The 20476-nt window shown below is 38.3% G+C and overlaps 1 protein-coding gene across 1 annotated transcript in view; it reads left to right on the forward strand.

Moving 5' to 3' along the window:
- Window positions 1-1739: 1739 nt before the first annotated feature.
- MCM6 (minichromosome maintenance complex component 6) overlaps window positions 1740-20476 on the forward strand; it is a 34719-nt gene continuing 15982 nt past the window's right edge. The window contains exons 1-11 of the mRNA XM_006049144.4: window positions 1740-1923; window positions 6705-6851; window positions 8213-8323; window positions 9356-9605; window positions 11089-11254; window positions 11531-11676; window positions 12487-12637; window positions 15224-15365; window positions 17558-17699; window positions 18401-18508; window positions 19556-19711. Of these exons, the coding sequence (XP_006049206.1) occupies window positions 1817-1923; window positions 6705-6851; window positions 8213-8323; window positions 9356-9605; window positions 11089-11254; window positions 11531-11676; window positions 12487-12637; window positions 15224-15365; window positions 17558-17699; window positions 18401-18508; window positions 19556-19711 (1626 nt within the window). The 5' untranslated portion in view covers window positions 1740-1816. The remainder of the gene's footprint in view (window positions 1924-6704; window positions 6852-8212; window positions 8324-9355; window positions 9606-11088; window positions 11255-11530; window positions 11677-12486; window positions 12638-15223; window positions 15366-17557; window positions 17700-18400; window positions 18509-19555; window positions 19712-20476) is intronic.

A 20476-nucleotide genomic window follows, 5' to 3' on the forward strand; every position in this document is an offset into this window, starting at 1 on the left:
GCCAAAGGCCAACCCTGCCAACAAGCCTTTATAAGGAGAGTCTCAGGCCTAAACGCACACACACACGCATACACATGCACACACAGAGGCATACCACTCTCTGAAACAGCACAAGGATGTTTTATAACTCACATGCTCCTCTTCTATGGAAGGTACCTCCACAATACCTACTTGGAGACCCCATCCCCTATTCTGGTCCATTGATGCATGTCTGAAGGCAGGATGAAGGGCCTGTGAGGTGTGGAGGGCTAAGAAGAACACGTTCCAAGTTTCTCTGTGGGGATAGCCATAAATAAGCCTGGAACTGCACTTTTGTTCTTTGCTTTTTTCCTTCTGTAGGTGGTACTTTAGTTCTGAGACGTCTACCTGGAGAAAGAGAAGGAAAAGAAAAATGGAAGAGAAAAGAAGAAGGCTTTCTGAGAGCCTGAGACAGAATCCCGTCAGCAAAATGTTCCTCGATATCTCCTGGATCCATTCTTATGCCAGTGCAGGAGGGTTGGGAATATCATGAAACAGGTGAGTTTAAGGTTCCTAAAGTATATACAAGTGGTGATGTTCTATGGGCAGGCAGATCTGGAGCTGGTGAAGAGCTGAGGGATACAGATCTGCAAGGGTTCCCATCCCCTTCAAATGAGGTAATACACACCATCTGATATACTACAGTACACAAGCAATGAACTCTTTTGTTAAATCTTGTAAATGTCTTGTGAATAGGGCCTTCAACTTATGTGTGTGTGTGTGAAAAGAATGACTGTAGCTTCTATCCTCCTGTTTGGCATTAAAAAACAAAACAAAACACTTTCCTTTTAATATACTTAGAAGCCTCAAAAAATAGAACTAAGCCGAGTTTCTCATAATTTTTGGAGGCCCAAGAAAGATAACTGGTCGGTAATACACCTTCAGAATTCATCAGCACCCAGATCTTGGTGAATTGAAACCAAGGGAGTGAAGGGGGCTCGCCCAAGAGAGCTCCTTTAGGAGAAAAGAGGATTCTGGAACCAGAACATCAGAAATAGCCAAAGATATAGGAGAGAACAAGTGAAATAAAGTCGGGGAAATATTGCCACCAAGGGGTGGAAAGGAAAGTCAGGAAGACCCAAGTCAAGAGTGCGTTTGACAGTGGAATTAATCAACAGCGTCAAAGAAGCGCTGATTTTCCCCGGTCAGCACCAATCAGAATAATTCTGCCAACATCCTTTCCCCCTGGTATTGTTTATACATCACTTTTGACTCTTTTTACAGGATTTTAACTGGTGGTTTACAGTTTATGTCCTCCAATTGGATGGCTCCGGGAGTTGATGATGGACAGGGAGGCCTGGCGTGCTGCGGTTCATGGGGTCGCAGAGTCGGACCGATTGAGCGACTGAACTGAACTGAATTGGATGGCTCAAGCAGGTCTGAATCTTACTCATTTTCCTCTCTAAAGCCTTATGCCTCCTGCTCAATTAATATCAGTGAAACGATTTGAAGAAAATTTGAAAAACCACCCCCCAACCCCACCCCCGAACAAAGATCTTATCTTTTAACCTCCAGCAGCCAAATTTCGTTGCCCACGACCAACTGCGCAGGCGCAGAGGCAGACCACCCAGGTTTCTCAGGTCTTTGCATTTGGCGCGAAATCTCCCCTCCGTGGGCGGGGCTGAGAAAGAAACCGCGCTCATTGGACAAGTTTGGCGCGAATCCTGGGGCTCCTGAGCTTCGATTGGCTCCGGCCTTCCAGCGAAGGGGCGGGACGGAGGCGGCGCGCGCAGAGCGGCAGCGTCGGAGGAGAAGCAACTGTAGCGTGTCGCCGGCTGCCCTTCAGCGTTAGGCAGATATGGACCTCGCCGCCGCGGCGGAGCCGGGCGCCGGCAGCCAGCATCTGGAAGTCCGCGACGAGGTAGCCGAGAAGTGCCAGAAACTGTTCCTGGACTTCTTGGAGGAGTAAGTCGGCGGTCGCCCCTTAATCGCGGAACTTCCCCTCCCGGCTTCCGGAGTCTGGGGCCGCCTAGGGCCTCGCGCGAGTTTGGGTACTGAGGGGTCGCGCGCCTCGGAGAGCGGGCCGCGGGGAGGAGCTTGGGTCGGGCTGGGCTGGTCTCCAGGGTTGGTGAAGTTCATCTGGAGCCCTTCCTCGGGCTCCTGCCGTGTGCTGTGTCCTGGGCCGAACGCTTAGGCCCGTTGTTCAGTCCTCACAGCCCGACAGGCTGGTGGTCGCGTAGCCCCCGGTTCCCTGTGGGGACGCCGAAGCTGGGTGGGAATGAGTAACTCGTCCAGTTAGGCCGCACGTCTGACTCGTGGAGGGAGGCCGAACTGGCGTGGGAATCCTGGCGGGGGGCTCATGGGGTCCACCGAGGGCCAGGAAGCCCTGGAGCCTGTGGAGGTGAATGTGCGGGAATGAACCCGATGCTTGACAGATGCTCGGGCTAGGGGCCGCCTGCGTTGCTTACGGCACTGAACGCACTCCCTCCATCTCTTCCTTCCTTCCCTTCCAACGCCCCAAATCCCTCTTTTCTTTCTTTTCTTTTTTCTTTTTTTTTCTGTTGCTTTGTTTTAGGCTCCAGGCATCTCAAACCCCCTCTCTGGCTTGCAGCCACTGCCACCAGTTACTTTCCTTAGATCGCGCAGAATATCGCTGCTCTCCCTGAGTCCATACTCTACAGCTTCCAGGAAGAAGTGGAAGCACTTTGGAATGAGTTAGGAAAAAAATTTTTATAAGACCTCAGCTTTTTAATTTGATCATTTCTTGCATCTGAAGTACTCTTCAATGACATCCTTGGCCTGAGACTCTGCAATAGTCCTAAAAAAATTATATACGATTTTACTAATATGTAGAAACTCTTAAGTTGTTAGCATTAGTTATACTGAAGCTTTAAAAAATTAGCACGTGTCTTTTGAAAATACTTCCATCATTAAAGTTTCTTGTGGCTATCTTTAGGGACCTTAATGATTTCAGTATTTTTAAGCATAACATGACAGGAAATTCTTTTTGTTGTTGTAAAAATTCGTTTTAACCTTTTTTAAACATAGAGTTCACTGATGTTAAGTACATATGCCTTGTAATATAGCCATCACTAACATCCATCTCCAGAAGCTTTTCTTCTTTCCAAACTGAAACTCCACTCACTAAACAATAATTCACTATTCCCCCACCCTCCAGCACCTGGCAACCACCATTCTATCTTCTGTCTGTGAATTGGACTACTCTAGGTACCTCAGATTTGGCCTTATACAATATTTGTCCTTTTGTGACCAGCTTACTTCACTTAGCATAGTGAAGTCTTTGAGGTTTATCCATGTTGTAGCATGTGCCAGAATTTTCCTTTTAAGGGTGAATGGTACTCATTATGTCTGTTCTACATTTCATTTGTTTATTCATCCATCCATGGACATATGGGATGTTTCCACACTTTTACTGTTAATAGTTCTGCTGTCTTAATGAAATTCTGATGTACTTAATACCATAGTTTATATTTCCCTACTTTTCATAATGTTATTCTCTGCCTGAAAACTATTCATCCTTCGAAGCCTAGCTAAAGATTCATACCTGTTTGTTAAACCCTATGAACCTTTCAGGCAGCCGCAATCCTTTCTTCCCCTATGTTCCCAGGCTGCCATTTTCCATTATCTCTGGTAGTGTATCTACTGCCAGCTCTTTCATCTGAATGTGAATCCTATGCTAAATCCCACCTAGCCACCATACCACTTTACAGAGGTCCTCAACTATGTTTGATATTAACAATAATATAGTTACCTTCACTTCCTTGCAGTTTGCCTTGCAGCTAACTGCTGGGCACAATGATGATGAACAAGACCAATAATCCTTGTATTTGTTGAGAAAAAAATGTTAACTCCCTCTCAAAATACCAACTTTGATTTGTCATTCCTTATGAAATAAAGTCCAAATTCTTCACAGCTGCCCTTTCTAGTTTCATCTTCCACAGCCATTCTGTCATCATCCACAGTCCTCCCATACCTTTTCTGACTGTCACATACTTGGAAACATCTGTAGCCAGTCTATCTATCACTCATTTTTCCTTTCAGATTTTAAAAGTCTTTCCAGGCCAAATTCCAGTGCCACCTGTTATATGCATAAAGCCTTTCTAGGTGTTCCTGTTAGGCAAAATTAGTTTATATTCACCTGTCACATTTCTTTCACCTTCTTTTTTTTTTTCTTTAAGACAAAATTTTAACTGTGCACTGTATTGTTGTTCAGTAGATTCTGTTAGAACTTATCCATCTTGTGTCACTGAAGCTTTTTTAACGTTCATATTTTTTATTTATGTTTTATTTTTAATATTTTGTTAGTTTCTGCTATACATCAACATGAATCAGCCATAAGTACACATATGTCCCCTCTCTATTGAACCTCCCTCTCACCCCATCCCACCCCTCAAGGTTGTCACAGAGCACCAGGTTTGAGCTCCCTGCATCATATAGTAAATTCCCACTGTTACCTGTTTTACATATGGTAATAGATATATTTATATTTTTTTATATATATATATATTTCAGTGTTAACTCTTTCAGTTTGTCCCTCCCTCTCCTTCCCACACTGTGTCCACAAGTTGTTGTCTTTATGTCTCCATTGCTGCCCTGCCAATAGATTGATCAGTACCATCTTTCTAGATTCTGTATATATGAGTTAATAAACAATTTGTTTTTCTGATTGCACTTTGTTTAATAGGCTGTAGATTCATCCATCTCATTAGTATCGACTCAGATACATTTCTTTTTATTGACTGAAACTATGCCTATAATACTTCCACATTTTCCTTTTCCTCCAACCAACATTCCACTCTTTGATTCTATGAATTTGACCTTTTTTTTTGGCTTCACCCCATGACTTGTGTGATGTTAATTTCTTGACCAGGAATTGAACCCCAGGCCCACAGCAGTTAAAGCACAGAGTCCTAACCACTGAACTGCCAGAAAATTCCCAAATTTGATTCTTTTAGATACCTCATATAAGTAGAATCATACAGTATTTGTCTTTGTGTAATTGGATATCCATTGGAAGGACTGATGCTGAAGCTGAAACTCCGGTACTTTGGCCAACTGATGCGAACAACTGTCTCATTTGTAAGGACCCTGATGCTGGGAAAGATTGAAGGCAGGAGGAGAAGGGGATGACAGAGGATGAGATGGTTGGATGGCCTCAACGACTCGATGGACATGAGTCTGAGTAAACTCCGGGAGTTGGTGATAGACAGGAAAGCCTGGCGTGCTGCAGTCCATGGGGTCACAAAGAGTCAGACTGGACTGAACTGAATTGGTTTATTTCACAAAGCACCATGTCCTCAAGATTCATCCACATTGAGACATTGCAGAATATCCTGTTTTAAGATTGAGTAAACATACAGAGAGAGTAACATGGAAACTTACATTACCATGTATAAAATAGATAGCCAATGGGAATTTGCTGTATGACTCAGGGAACTCATACCGGGACTTTGTAACAACCTAGAGGGGCAGGATGGAGAGGGAGATAAGAGGGAGGAGACACATGTATACCTATGGCTGATTTCAAGTAGATGTTTAGCAGAAACCAACAAAATTCTGTAAAGCAATTATCCTTCAATTAAAAAATAAATTAAAAAAAAAGATAGGATAAATATTTTGTTTATTCATTTGTCTTAGTCATTTAGATGTCTTATCCCTAACTTTAATAGAAATGTCTCCTATGAGAGTGTCAACCCTAGGAGAAGAGCAATGCTGTTATTTTCAACTTATGGTACCTCTGGCATAGTGCTTTCCAGAGAGATGTTCATAATGTATTAAACAGAACATGCTGAATTTTAAGGAGGAATTTAGTTTTCCTCAAAACTATCTGCATGGTTATATTAAAAGAATAAAAAGTAAATATGTTTGTATGATACTTGTTAGGAAAAAACACCCCAGGTTTACTTTGTGTGTATGTACATTTTCATTTCCCTGAGGTCTTGAGCCCTGAAGCACCTTGTTTCTGTGTATTTATTGATATTCTTGTTCTTAAATCAACAATTAATCTGTCAGTTTTCCCTTTAGAAATTAAATCTTTGGATCGTAGCCTGAGTTTTTTTATTTAATATTTTCTAATCAACAAATGCTAACTGTTCTTTTATTGTTGTTATGTACAATTAAGATTAGGAAATGTAAGATCAAGAAATTCAGATTTGGGACTTCCCTGGTGGTCCATTGGTTAAGAATCCACCTTGCAATGCAAGGGATGTGGGTTTGATCCCTAGTCAGGGAACTAAGATCCCACATACCATGGAACTAAGCCTGCGAGCCTCAATTGCTGAGCCAGCCGGCACACCACAACTAGAGAGTTTGCGCTGCAATGAAGGTCCCAAACAACACAGTGAAGATCCCACATGCCACAACTAAGACCCGATGCAGCTAAATCAGTAAATACTGGCGGGGGAGGGGGATTCAGACTTAAATCTGAAGACCTAGTTTTTCTATGTTCTCAACTTCGTACAAAAGATTTCATAGGCATTATCTCATTTAATCTTCACAGTTAACCTTACAGGATGATGTTCTAATCTTTTTCATTATTATATTCAAAAAGAAGAGGGATAGGTTTAGAGAAGACAAGTAACTAGCCTTAAGGTATACAACTACTAAAATGGGCCTCTCTAGCCCTAAAGCTGATGGTATTTAACCAGTACACCAAATTATCAGGCATTCAGATTCTTCTTTTTACTGCCTAATTTCAGTTTAATCTGATTTGTATGTATCTGCAGGTTCCAGAACAGCGATGGAGAAATTAAGTACTTGCAGTTAGCTGAGGAGTTAATTCGTCCTGAGAGAAACACATTGGTTGTGAGTTTTGTGGACCTGGAGCAATTTAACCAGCAACTTTCTACCACCATTCAAGAGGAGTTCTATAGGTATGGTATATTAATCTTTAAGTAGACATGGAACATGGGAAGCCAGCTCTTGTTGGAATGGAAGTGTTAATTTGTGAGGGTAAAGGGAGGGCAGGTGTCACAGAGCCCTTTTTTACAGCCAGTGGTTATTTTAGTGCTTCTCTGAACTAATTTAGGCCTTTGTAGGGTTGAGTATTTTTCACATGCAGATATTGAAAATCTCTGCTTTCTATTGATAGTTTTTCCAAGTGTTAAGAGAATTGCTTACTTTGTGTCAGGCATTCGGTGCTATTGCTCTGTCATTCATTTAATCCATTCCCCGTCCCGTATTAAATAAAATCCCTTGAAACATTTTAAAAGCTGAATGATATTTGGGGGGCAGAAGTTAGACATTAGGCTTTTAATTTGCTTTTGATTGCTATGTAAAGCAGGAAACCTCTTTCTACACAAAAATCTGTCTGCATTTGGATTAAATAAATGTGACAATCTGTATAAATAAAATCAGGTTAAAATAAACACTATGGACAGTTATGAAGGAGAAATGAAGACTCAGAAATAAGGAGTCACAGTCTTCTTTTTCACCTGGTGGACTGGGAGATGGATTTGTCTCAGTGTTTCTAGTCATATCTGACTATCAAGAATGGCTAGAAGGATAAGCAGCAGAGTTTATTGTGAAAGTATGTAGTAGGAAAAGTTGTCCTGACAAGTGAGAGGGAGGTAGAAAATTGGGCTGATGGTAGAAACACCTATGTCCATACCACATGCACAGACTGCCGCACAGTTCTGTCTCCTTAGAGTAGCTGATCTTTCAGGGGACGTCCAGATCCTACTGCTTAAACCAAGCTACTGCAGCTGTTTAAAACTTAAATCAAGGGGACATGCACACACCCACCTAACCAGCCAGGTGAAACGTTTCTGCCAACTTGCTCTCACATCAGTACACAGATTCCTTCCCTACCCTTATCCATTTCCTGTCAATCAAGAATTAAACCTGGAAGAATATACTAGGCCTTGACACCAAATGGGAGGCTGCTTTGCTATTAAGAGGTATTATACTGCCCAGGTTCAGGAAGAGTAATCTTGGACAGAGGAGTGGTCTGTGGTGTGCATGCTAAATGATTATTTAAAAATAATAGATATCAAGGAGTAGCACTTTATATTTGGTGTTTGTGTTGTGTTAGATGTGTTTGTGGTGTAATAGAAGAGGATTGAAGAGGTTCCTAGACCAGATGATAGAAGGATCCTGCATAGTTAGATTCTAAAGCTTGGTTGTAATCAGGTGAAATTCCTTAGTTTCAGCTGTTGGGAAGCATGAAAGGGAAGAGAGGGCTTAGTAAGCCTCTTAAAGTTGTAAGTTGGTTTTCTTTTTGTTTGCTTTTCAGAGTTTACCCTTACCTATGTCGAGCCTTGAAAACCTTTGTCAAAGACCGTAAAGAGATCCCTCTTGCCAAGGATTTTTATGTTGCATTTCAAGACCTACCTACCAGACACAAGTAAGAAACTCTTTGAAAGGAAAAAGAATTCATTAAATAGTACAGCTATCACTTGTCAGAAAGCTCAGAAGGTTGTAGTCTTACATCTGTAAAGAGTTATACCCAGTTATCCAGAACATTTAATTGTGGGAAAATTTATATTTCCAGGGAAATGAAAGGGAAGTAAGTTAGGTGAAGTCATTTCTAGGGATTATAATACTTTAGGACACCTTTTAAGGGATGTTTATATGAAAGCTTAGTTTAGAGAGAAAATAGGAACATTGAGAGCAGTCACAAAAATTAATGAATTGTCAAGAGCTTAAATAGCGTAACTTTTAAACTGTTTTCCTCTTTAGCAATTATTTAAAGAATAAATTTATTGGAGGAAATTAAAGTGCTATTTTGAAAACTTTATTAAAATTACCTATAAAGTTACCAAGTTATTTAATATAAAATGAGTTTCTGAAATAAAGTGTTTTCTAAACCTTCAAGTTCAAACAAACAAGTTTTCCCCTGTAACAACTGTACTATGAAAATACTTATTTAGAAATGTAGTTCAGCAGAAAAGATTTTTGTGTGTGTGCTCAGTCACACAATCATGTCCAACTCTTTGCGATGCCATGGACCATGGCCCACCAGGCTCCTCTGTCCATGAGCTTTTTCCCAGCAAAAATACTGGAGTGGGTTGCCATTTCCTCCTCCAAAGGATCGTCCCAGTCCAGGGATCAAACACACATCTCCTGCATTGATTGCCTACAGTCTTTACCACTGCGCCATCTGGGAAGCCCCTGTTTTATAATTGTAATTGCAGTTCTTTCATGTCCTTTACTTAGGTGGTTTTTTTTTTTTCATTTATGTATTTGGTTGTGGATGCATGTACATTATACTTCAGGAATGGGCATGTTGACTAAATCACTCTTTCAGGAGAGTCTAAAGAATACCTTGTCTCTTACTGTTTTAAGCATAAATTACCTTTGAATATCCTCTCGTTAAAAGTGAAAATTTTTAGTTTGGAAATGAACATTTACTAATGCAGTATCTTTCTTTAAACAGAATTCGAGAGCTCACCTCATCCAGAATTGGTTTGCTTACTCGCATCAGTGGGCAGGTGGTACGGACTCACCCAGTTCACCCAGAGCTTGTGAGCGGAACTTTCCTGTGCCTGGACTGTCAGACAGTGATCAAGGATGTGGAACAGCAGTTCAAATACACACAGCCAAACATCTGTCGAAATCCAGTTTGTGCCAACAGACGGAGATTCCTGCTGGATACGAATAAATCAAGATTTGTTGATTTTCAAAAGGTATTCTATTTAGATCAGATTCAGCCTATGCTAATAATTCACTTCTAGGCACTTGTAATTATTATTTAAGCTTAACTTAGGCAATGTTATAATTGCCTAAAGATCTGTGACTTACATAAAAACTGACTACAAGTTTAGGCTAAAAATTTGTCATGCAAATTTCAATTATCAGTATATAAATGTGTTCTAACTTTTAATAACTTGGATTGGAAGCTCCTTCAGACAAATAAAACATATTTGTCAAAGAATAAACAGTAACTTATTAGTTATTACTGTAAGTTAGAGTTATGGAAACTGAAGAAGTAGAGACTTGGTATAAGATTGGGAGATGGTGGTTAAGAAGGAGGAAGGCATAAGTAAAGTACAGGTGAAAATGGACATGCTTGTCAACAGCTATGGAGATTATCATGATTAAAGTAGAGGAACCTGGAGATCGTCTGAGAGATGATTTGATGCGTGGCATGGAAGTGCTTGGATCCTCAAATTGAGAAGTTTGGACCTGTTTTGAAAAGCAAGAGGAATACGTTTTCAGAGGATGTGTATTTTTCTTCGTTTCAGGAAGATTAATGGGACGACAGTGGTAGTATTTAACAAAGAGACTAACAGGCAGTTGTAGTTACCTGGGCAAGAGATAAGTGGTAGCAGTTAAGAATGAAGGGGCTAAGTCTCTTCAGGACTGAGTAACTCTGGGATATGCAAGGAGGAAAGAAAAGTTGCAGCAGCTCAAGTACTAGGAGAATGAGAACCAGACTAAAATAAATAATATTAAATTCAACTTTTATAGTAAGAAGCCTGTACTCTACCCACAACCTTGGGTAAGAGATGCTTTGTATCTGATAAAGAACTTGATATATAAACCAAATACCAAAATATGAATTTAGGTTGGCGGGGTGGGGAAACAGCTGTAATAAAGGACATTCTTGACAATTCGGAAAATACGAAAGTAGACTGGATAATAGAAGACATGGAATTAAATACGTAAACCCTTGATGTGATTGATGGCATTGTGGTTACATAGGAGATTGTCTTTATTCTTAGGAAATGAGTGCTTTAATATTTAGGGATAAAATATCTTGATTTTTGCAACTTCTTTCAAATAATATAGTAAAAATATGTGTATCTTAAGTAATGTTAACAGTTGGATTGAGGTGGAGGGTATAATAGATGTGAAAATTTTCATAAAATTTCGCTGACAATTTAGAGGAGGATGGGACCCAAAACACATAATTAAAGTAAATTTCAACAAAGAGAACAAAATATGTGTTGTTTAATGAGGATAAAAGTGAAGTTGCAGTTTTCAAGTAGACGTAATCTCTTACTAAATTGAAAAGAATTTTTTAAGATGAATGTTGGCACATGTCAAAAGTCTGCCAACTGGTAAGATAATTTAGGATATATCAATGTTTGTGCATTTAATTTAGATCACATGGCACTTGAAAGAGATCTCTTCTCATCCTTGGCCGTTTATTTGTCTCTGTCATAGGTTCGTATTCAAGAGACTCAAGCTGAGCTTCCTCGAGGGAGTATCCCCCGCAGTTTAGAAGTAATCTTGAGGGCTGAAGCTGTGGAGTCAGCTCAAGCTGGTGACAAATGTGACTTTACAGGGACGCTGATTGTTGTGCCTGACGTGTCTAAGCTTAGCACACCAGGTCAGTAATCTGTGGCTCAAGTTTAACAAATTCTCAGTTATTGCAGAACATCTAGCTTCTTGCCTGTTGCTTGTCTTATTTTTGGCTACCAATCAGAGTGAGCAAGGAACTATAATGATAACAAAGACTAACTGATTTTGCTACAGAAGGTACTGTCCTGAAAATTTCAAAGCCTAAATGAAATTTTAGATTTTTTGGTTTTATTTATCTGAGAAGTTTTGATTATCAGTACCTTCAGTATTTACCTATGAAACAACCTGTCATTCATTGTTTCAGGAGCACGTGCAGAAACTGATTCCCGAGTCAGTGGTGTTGATGGATATGAGACAGAAGGTGTTCGAGGTCTCCGGGCCCTTGGTGTTAGAGACCTTTCATACAGGCTGGTCTTTCTTGCCTGCTGTGTTGCACCAACCAACCCAAGGGTGAGTGAGTGTCTTAGTAGAATAGCAAAGCTTAAGAAAGACATTACCTGAGGCTGCCGCAAATTCAGTGTTAAAGACAAGGGCTTGGGTTGAGATTTGCTCTTTAGTTCTAAAACCAGATTTTTTCATCCCTTGTTTTCCTAACCTTAAGGAAAAGTCTTACTTATTTTTGTGTGTTAAAGTTCAGTGCTTTAAGTGTATTGGTGCTATTATTATTAATGGTGGTTTTTCTGGAGGTGGGGGTGGTCTTGTTTGTTTTTTAATTGTTACATTTTCTCTGTCACACTCCTTGAGAAAGTACAAATAGAAAAATTTTGTAATCTGGGAAATAGCTTATAAATTACTCTTTCTGAGAGTGATTGACCCCCTGGTATTATAGTGGTTGAGAACTTAATTTTGTTTGCAGGATGGGAAAGCAGTGAGAAAAAGTTTGGAAAATAGTCCAGTGTTGGGAAATGAGTGCACATAATAATTCTGTTCATTCTCATCTTCATAACAACGATTACCATTTTATTATGGCTCATCTCTTGAGCATCTGGATTCATTTAGATAGCAATGCAAAACAATGGTGGTAGCTTTTTTTGTTATTTATAAATCACTGGACAGATGACAAGCTCTTTGGTATTTTGGCTAACTTAGGCCGCCTTTCTGGTTAGAAGGGTTTTTGTTTTTTGTTTTTTTTTTTAAAAAAACCTTTACAGGCAATAGATTTTGACCTCCCAGGATGTATTTTGTGGTGATGTTTCTTCTCTTTCACATTATTTTGACTATTTCTATACTAGTATTTTTTTCCTTTCTCCTCCCCCTCAGTTTGGAGGAAAAGAGCTCCGAGATGAGGAACAGACAGCTGAGAGCATTAAGAACCAAATGACTGTGAAGGAGTGGGAGAAAGTGTTTGAAATGAGTCAAGATAAAAATCTGTACCACAATCTTTGTACAAGCCTGTTCCCTACTATACATGGTAAGAAGTCTATCTGTGAAATAAGCTTGAAGTCAAAGTAATGTTTGTAAAACAGCAACATGTGACTTCTTAAAATACACAAATCAGATGTTAAAAGGTTTTTAGTGGGTTTGGAAGGAGTTCTTAAAAGTCATTTATAAAAGGACAGATATTACATGATTCCAGTTAAAATGAGATACTTAAAATAGGGAAATTCATAGAGAAAGTAGAAAAAGATTACCTGCTGGGGAGAGAAATAGGGAATTGTTTAATGAAAAGAATTTGTGTTTGGGGTTATGAAAAGTCCTAGAAGTGAATGGGTGATGGTTGTAAAAGATAGTGAATGTACTTAAACCCCTTCTGAACCCCTTAAAAATGATTGCAGTGGTTAATTTTATGTTGTGTGTATTTTGCCAGTTTTCTTTTGAAAAAAGAAGAAATCATTTAGTCTTTTTCTGGCTTTAGGACAGAACTGCACTTAAATATATTAATGCCAGATTAACATCCTGATCTCTTTTTTCTTGTTAGTTTTCACAATGGGAAGAGATTTCGTATTTTTTAGGTTATATGTACTGTGCCAAAGCCTGGCGTGCTGCAGTTCATGGGGTCACAGAGTTAGATACAGCTTAGCGACTGAACAACAACTGTGCCTATACCTTGTGGTTTCTGCTTTCACACTTTCTTAGCTCTTGGTTACTAGCTGCTCACTGTCATTAAATCCCTTGCGCATTGAAGGATATGACTAACTTTTCAGATCTCATGCTTTATTTTTGTTTTTTTTTTCCATCCCTCTATATTCAGTTGATGGAGAAGGCAATGGCAACCCACTCCAGTACTCTTGCCTGGAAAATCCCATGGACAGTGGAGCCTGGCAGGCTGCAGTCCATGGGGTCGCTAAGAGTCGGATATGACTGAGCGACTTCACTTTCACTTTTCACTTTCATGCATTGGAGAAGGAAATGGCAACCCACTCCAGTGTTCTTGCCTGGAGAATCCCAGGGACGGGGGAGCCTGGTGGGCTGCCGTCTCTGGGGTCACACAGAGTTGGACACGACTGAAGCAACTTAGCCTCAGTAGCAGCAGCAGCATATTCAGTTGAAGTAATGGCAAGAGTTCATAAGATTATGGTTATTTGTCTTAGGTATGTATTTTTAATCATTGAAAATTAACCTTTTTTTCTGCTTAAATATTTGGTCAGTGTAATTGAACTGAAATCCTTAATATTAATAATCTTTTGTGGGTTTTAGAGTATGCTCCCTTAGAATGAGTAGGTATCAAATTTTTATACTGTTCCATTCCCCCACCATAAATTAATCTATTGCTATGTAACAAATTATCCCAAATATAATGGTTTAAAACAACAAGCATTATTTCATACAGTCTGTAGGTCAGGAATTTGAGGGAAACTTAGCTGTGTGGTCTTGGTCAATCTTTGTAGATTTTGTAGCCAAGATGTCACCTAGGGCTGTAGTCATCTGAAGGCTTGACTTGAGCTGGAGGATCCACTTACAAGGATCCACTCACTCTTATCTGTCAGTGCTTGTTGTTAGCTGGAAGCCTCAATTCCTTACCATATGAATTTCTTCACTGGACTGTTTCAGTGTCCTCATAGCACAACAACTGGCTTCCTTCAGAGCATGCAGTTCAGGAGAGCAGAGCAAGGAGGAAGCAAAATGCTTCTCAAGACCTAGTGCTAGAAGTTACACTTTCTCTTCCACCGTATGCTATTTGTGGGAACCAAGTTACTAAGCCCAGCCACACTTTAGGAGAGGAGAATTAAGCTCCATCTAGAAATGAGGATTATCAAATAATTTGTGGGCTATTTTAAACTACCACACCTCCAACGCATTTGTTTCATACAGGTTATAAGTCAGAGAAATTTTGTTTTTGGAATGGATTTTAAATTTTCTGCTTCTAAGGAGTGCTTTGTGTACATGTGCCAGTATTTCGTTGATGGCATTCACAGAAAGTCATAATAATTAAGACAGAAGAATGTTTCTTCCAATATCACATTTCTAAAATTTGGTGTTGTCTTTTTTTTTTTTAATTGTTCATTTCCTTCTTGTATTTAAAAACAGTTTTTAGAAGCAGCTGTAGATCACATTCAGCATCTTGCCTAATCTATTATCAGTTCAATTAGCTTGTATTATAAATACAAGCTAAATAGGGTCACTATTCCTGATACAAAAGAGGTAAGTCATGGATCATTTCCTGAAACTCTTGATAGAACCGTATAACCTGCAGTTGGAAAGAACTAGCAAATATGGTAGGCTGTAGTGGACATAGTTTATTTATGGGGAGAGATATTTGAATACTGTGACATAGGGAAAGGCTTTATATAGGAAGCAGGACTTACAGACAAGGAAAGACTCTTAGAATGGTGAGCATCAGCATCTGCTTCAGGTGAAGGTATTAGTACAGTGATAGGTGACTTTACATTCATAGGACGAGAACCAAGATCAAGATGAGAAACTAGGAAGATATTTTTACTTTGGTCTTAGCTTTGCTTCAGCTGCCTCTGCTCTTTTGGTTGGTAAACATGCCTTTGTAGTGTCCTGTGAAATTGTTTAAACTCATGTTGAAAAATACCTTGGGTTTTTATTTCAGGTAATGATGAAGTAAAACGGGGTGTCTTGCTGATGCTCTTTGGTGGTGTCCCAAAGACAACGGGGGAAGGGACCTCTCTTCGAGGGGATATAAATGTTTGCATTGTTGGTGACCCAAGTACAGCTAAGAGCCAGTTTCTCAAGTAAGTGTTTGCCTGAGATAGTACAACAAAGAAAACAATACGCATAGTTGCAGGCTTTCAAAAACTCGCTTGGGTTAAAGTACACCTTAATTTGTTAAGGAGAATGTAACAACATTTTACAGATTTTGGAATACGTAAAAATTGTAATTATAATCCCACATAGAATTCTTTTAATCTTTGTATAAAGCCCTTTGAATGTATGAATATATATGTATCTCCATGGTTATAAGTCACAGCATGCATATTTTTAATTTTAATTAATACTTTAAATTCTTTTCGATGTTTCTCTATTTTCACAATTGTTTTTTGTTGGCATATTATAGCTTAAAAGATAATTCCCCTACCCTGATATTAGACAATTTAACAGAGTAACTTATTTTAATGATCAAATACAGTGAACATCATAATGTGTATAAGTTTTTATTTTATTATTTTCCTTTGGGTAAATTCCTAGGCATAGGATTGCTGAGATTAAGAATACAAATGTCTTCACAGTTCTTATACAGGACACAGTTTCCAAAAACAGTGTGATAAAAATGAGGCATTTTGTGCTGAACTTACCAATATGAATTTAGCAGTTTCTGCTTATTTTTAAAAGGTATAAGTACTTGCTTACTTTCAAACTTTTAAGAAACTTAGAGGTCAAGATAATGGCAACACAAGCACCTCTTGTGTTCTTGGTGCTGTGTGTGTCTGTGTATGTGTGTGTCTGTGTATTATGTTATACCCTACCAACATTCAGACAGGCATATAATACTGTCTTTTTTTTTCAGGGAGGCAAACAAAACTCTGAGTCTCAGTAAATTGTCTAATTCCTTAGAGCTGACAGGTGGCTCTAAGCCATGAATTCAGCCTTTGATTGTAAAGCATGTGCTCTTCATACTGTATCAAGCTGCCTTTCCTTTATTTGGGAAATTTTTAACATGGCAGTGTTCTAGAACATAAAATTTTTGGCTGGAGTTTTATAATTAAATATTATTTCCTTCAAGTATATCATGGACTGAGTTCTAGGTTTGAAGATAATAGTCCTGTATTAAATGAACTCTCTTTATTTTTCTTTGTTTCTGTTGCTCCTGCCTCCCATCTCCCCATAGCCACCACAAAAGATGTACTACAGTGTTGCCTCTGAGCAGTATTGTGTTGTACCTGATTATATTTGCTTTTTAATGATATTAAGTCTTTTGATCCATGAACATGGGTTATCTTTCCATTTATTTAGGTCATCTTTAATTTCAGTAATGCTTTATAGTTTTCAGTGTATGTGCCTGTGCTGCTTTTATTAAGTTTATTCCTAAGTATTTTATTCTTTATGATGCTAGTATAAATGGAACTGTTTTCTTAGATTCATTTTTGGGTTATCACAAGTGTTCAGAAATACAACTATTAAACTTTTATCTTGCAACATGCACAAACTGATTTATTCTAACTGTTTTTGTGGACTTACTAGTTGTGTTTTAGTGGATCTAACTTGTCTGCAAGATCATGTCAAATGCAAATAGTGATAGTTCTTTTTTCTTTCAAATCTGGGTGCCTTTTTCTTTTTCTTGCCTAATTGCCCTGGCTGAATCTTTCAGTGTAATGTTGAATAGAAGTGGCAGGAATAGACCCCTAAGTCTTACTCCTGTTCTTAGGGGAAAAGCATTCAGTCTTTTACTAGTAAGTATGATGTTAGCTGTGGGTTTTCATAGATGCCCTTTAGCAGGTTGAGGGAAAGCCTCTTGTAATTAGTTGAGTTTTTATCATGAAAGGGTATTAGATTTTTTTCACGTTTTTTTAACATCTATTATAATGCTTCTTATCTTTTTTAATATGGCATATTATTGTTTCTTAGTTGTTAAGACAACCTTCCCTTTTTTGGAATAAATTTCACATCTATTCTATTTTTGTTGTTGTTGTTTGTTTTCATTTTAAGTGCAAGGTCTTCTAATAGATTATTGGTGCCAAACTATTAATTGATGTTTTTGTCGTGTATGAATTACATCTTCCTTGACAGGAATGGATTTAGTCTATTCAGAAGACCAAAGGAGAAAAGACTTTCTATTTGATCTATGGCATATATCTTAACTGCATTTTCTTAATGCCTTTTCCAAATGTTCTCTTAAATTCTTACTTGATGTAAACTGTATCAAGCTGATAATCCTGAAAAGGATGCTTTATAATCATATATTAATGAATATGATAACCTTGAACAGGCACGTAGAGGAATTCAGCCCCAGAGCTGTCTACACCAGTGGCAAAGCGTCCAGTGCTGCTGGTTTAACGGCTGCTGTTGTGAGAGATGAAGAGTCTCATGAGTTTGTAATTGAGGCTGGAGCCTTGATGCTGGCTGATAATGTAAGAACATTTTACCTGATTAGATAGAAATCAGAATATCACCTACCCTATCAATAAAGACCTATAAGTTCCTATTAAGGTGTTCTTTTTCAAGAAAAAATAAAATACTTTTAGTAAATAATTTATGGTTTTATTAACCTAGAAATTGGGATTATCATCATTAGTCAACACTTTCTGAACTTCTGTAGAATATATTGCCTGCCCTGAGCTTGTTGTTTGCTATGACTAGTATGTCTCAGCACTTTTTCCTTTCTAGACTGTGATACATCTATGAGTATATCTATTGCATTTTGCATGTATTTGTCATAGATCAGTTAGACCTGTGAATGCATGTAAATTGTAGCTGTAGATACAAACATGTTCATCCTTCACTTTGAGCCTTCACTTTGAGCCTAAAATCAACACTAAAGTGATCCAGAATGTTTTGACCCTGAGATTTACACAACATTTTGATGTTGAGTAGAAGTGCAATAAGTAACTGCCTGTTTTTAGTTTTACCCTTAAAGGGCAAACTAGAGTTTAAAGTGAGTTGAAAGTTGTATGGTTCCCTTGGGGATCGTGTACTGCCTTACTCTAATAGAGGGAATTGGGATTGCTTACTTACCTTAGTTGTTTAAAGTCACTATGCTGGCAAACTTTGAGTTTCCTTGCCATTTGACATCTGAAAGGAAGTTTCTTATGCCAGGCTTATTTGATTACAGGGTGTGTGTTGTATTGATGAATTTGATAAGATGGATGTGCGGGATCAAGTTGCTATTCATGAAGCTATGGAACAGCAAACCATCTCTATCACCAAAGCAGGAGTGAAGGTACATGTGTCCACTTCTGTTCCACTGCATCATGCCTTAGCCTTGTAGACTAGTGTAGCTCTGGAGATGATCACTTGAATAAAATTCATTACTTCAACATGAAATGCTGTTTATTGAAATGGAAAACACAGGCCTGAGGCTTATTAATCCAAATTACAGGTGTTGGGGGCATAGCTCAGGGGTAGAGCACTTGACTACAAATTACAGGTGCTGTTAAAGGTACTGTGAAAATTAATTTGTTATGAAACAAAGTAGAGGAAGTACTGGTGAAATTTTTAGCTCTTTGAGAATTTCCTCAAAGCTCCTCTGTAGTCTTCGCTAAAGTGTGCTTCCAATTGTAACAGAAATAAAGTTGACAAATCATTTAAATGGAAATAATAAGTACAATATTATAATTAGCTTTAGAGAGAAATAAAGCTTTAAAAATAAAAGTAATACATTCAAATAGTTAAGAAAAATGTAACAGGTAAATATAAATTAAAAAGAGAAATCTCCTCCCAGCACCAGTAGATACTCAGAAGTGTCTGCTGAGTTTATGTCCCTTTTAGGAATATTTTTATCATAAATAAGCATAATACACATAAAGTTTTATTCCTTGCTCATTTAACTTTATAATTTTAGTTTGGTAATCTTTCTATACCAGTATATATTAGATCCACTTTGGTTTTTTATTACTCCATGATTTTCACTTGTATATACCCCAGTTTGACTCATTAGGTAGGCTCTTATAAAAAAGAATGATGTTTAGGTCATTTCCAGCCTTATGTATTACAAACAACATTGTAAGCATTGTATGCCTCTTCCTATATTTAGCTGCAAGATAAATTCTTATTAAGAAATTGCTGGCTTAAAGGGCATACACATCATACCAGCACCATTGTATGGGGATACCTGTTGCTATATCAGACTTTGATTTCGATGATTCAGTAGATGAAAGATGATATCTTATTATTTTGGTTTTCGTTAATTATGAATGATGTTGAGGTTTGTCATATGCCATTCCAGTTGTCTTTAAACCTGTCATGATTTTTTTCCTTTTGTGGTCAGGCTACTCTGAATGCCAGGACATCCATTTTGGCAGCAGCAAACCCCATCAGTGGACACTATGACAGATCAAAATCATTGAAACAGAATATAAATTTGTCAGCTCCTATCATGTCGCGATTTGATCTCTTCTTTATACTTGTGGATGAATGTAATGAGGTAACTACATGAGCCGTCCCTCTGAGCTTCTTTTATTATTTCCAGTTTGAGTAATTGATGGAGACAAGCCTGAAAGATGTACTCGTGAAGAATTGGTGCATGCGTTGGCACTGACCTTTCATATCTCTGAGTGGCACAGGATTAGATAGGTTTATTAAGCAACTCGGAATCACTTTAATTGATGGTTCTGTTTAATTGTATTAAGGAATATCAAGTTTGTTGTTTTTGTTGTTGCTTTTTAATTCTAAAAAAAAAAAAAACACAGTTCTCAACCATACCCTTTAAGATTTTTATCAGACTTTTGTTTTTTCATTAACATTGAAAAGAATTCGGATACCAAACAACTTTCCTTTTTTTCCACAAATTATGAGTCATTTGTCTCCCTATATCTTCCTGTCAAATTATTGCATGTGTCACATTTTTTTCTAATTATGTAGCAGTTTTAAGACTGAATGTAAAATTGTGGATTTACTTACATTCTGACATGATAGTATTAGAGTTGAAAGAAAGTGAAAGTCACTCGATCGTGTCCAGCTCTTTGTGACCCATGGACTATATAGTCTATACAGTCCATGGAATTCTCTAGGCCAGAATACTGGAGTGAGTAGCTTTTCCCTTCTCCAGGGGATCTTCCCAGCCCGGAAATTGAACTCAGGTCTTCTGCATTGCAGGCGAATTCTTTATCAGCTGAGCCACAAGGGAAGCCAAGTATTAGAGTTACTTAGACTTAAATATTTAACAATATTGCATATCTCAGATGTATGC

The sequence above is a fragment of the Bubalus bubalis genome, chromosome 2, assembly GCF_019923935.1.
Source record: "Bubalus bubalis isolate 160015118507 breed Murrah chromosome 2, NDDB_SH_1, whole genome shotgun sequence".
NCBI lineage: Eukaryota > Metazoa > Chordata > Mammalia > Artiodactyla > Bovidae > Bubalus > Bubalus bubalis.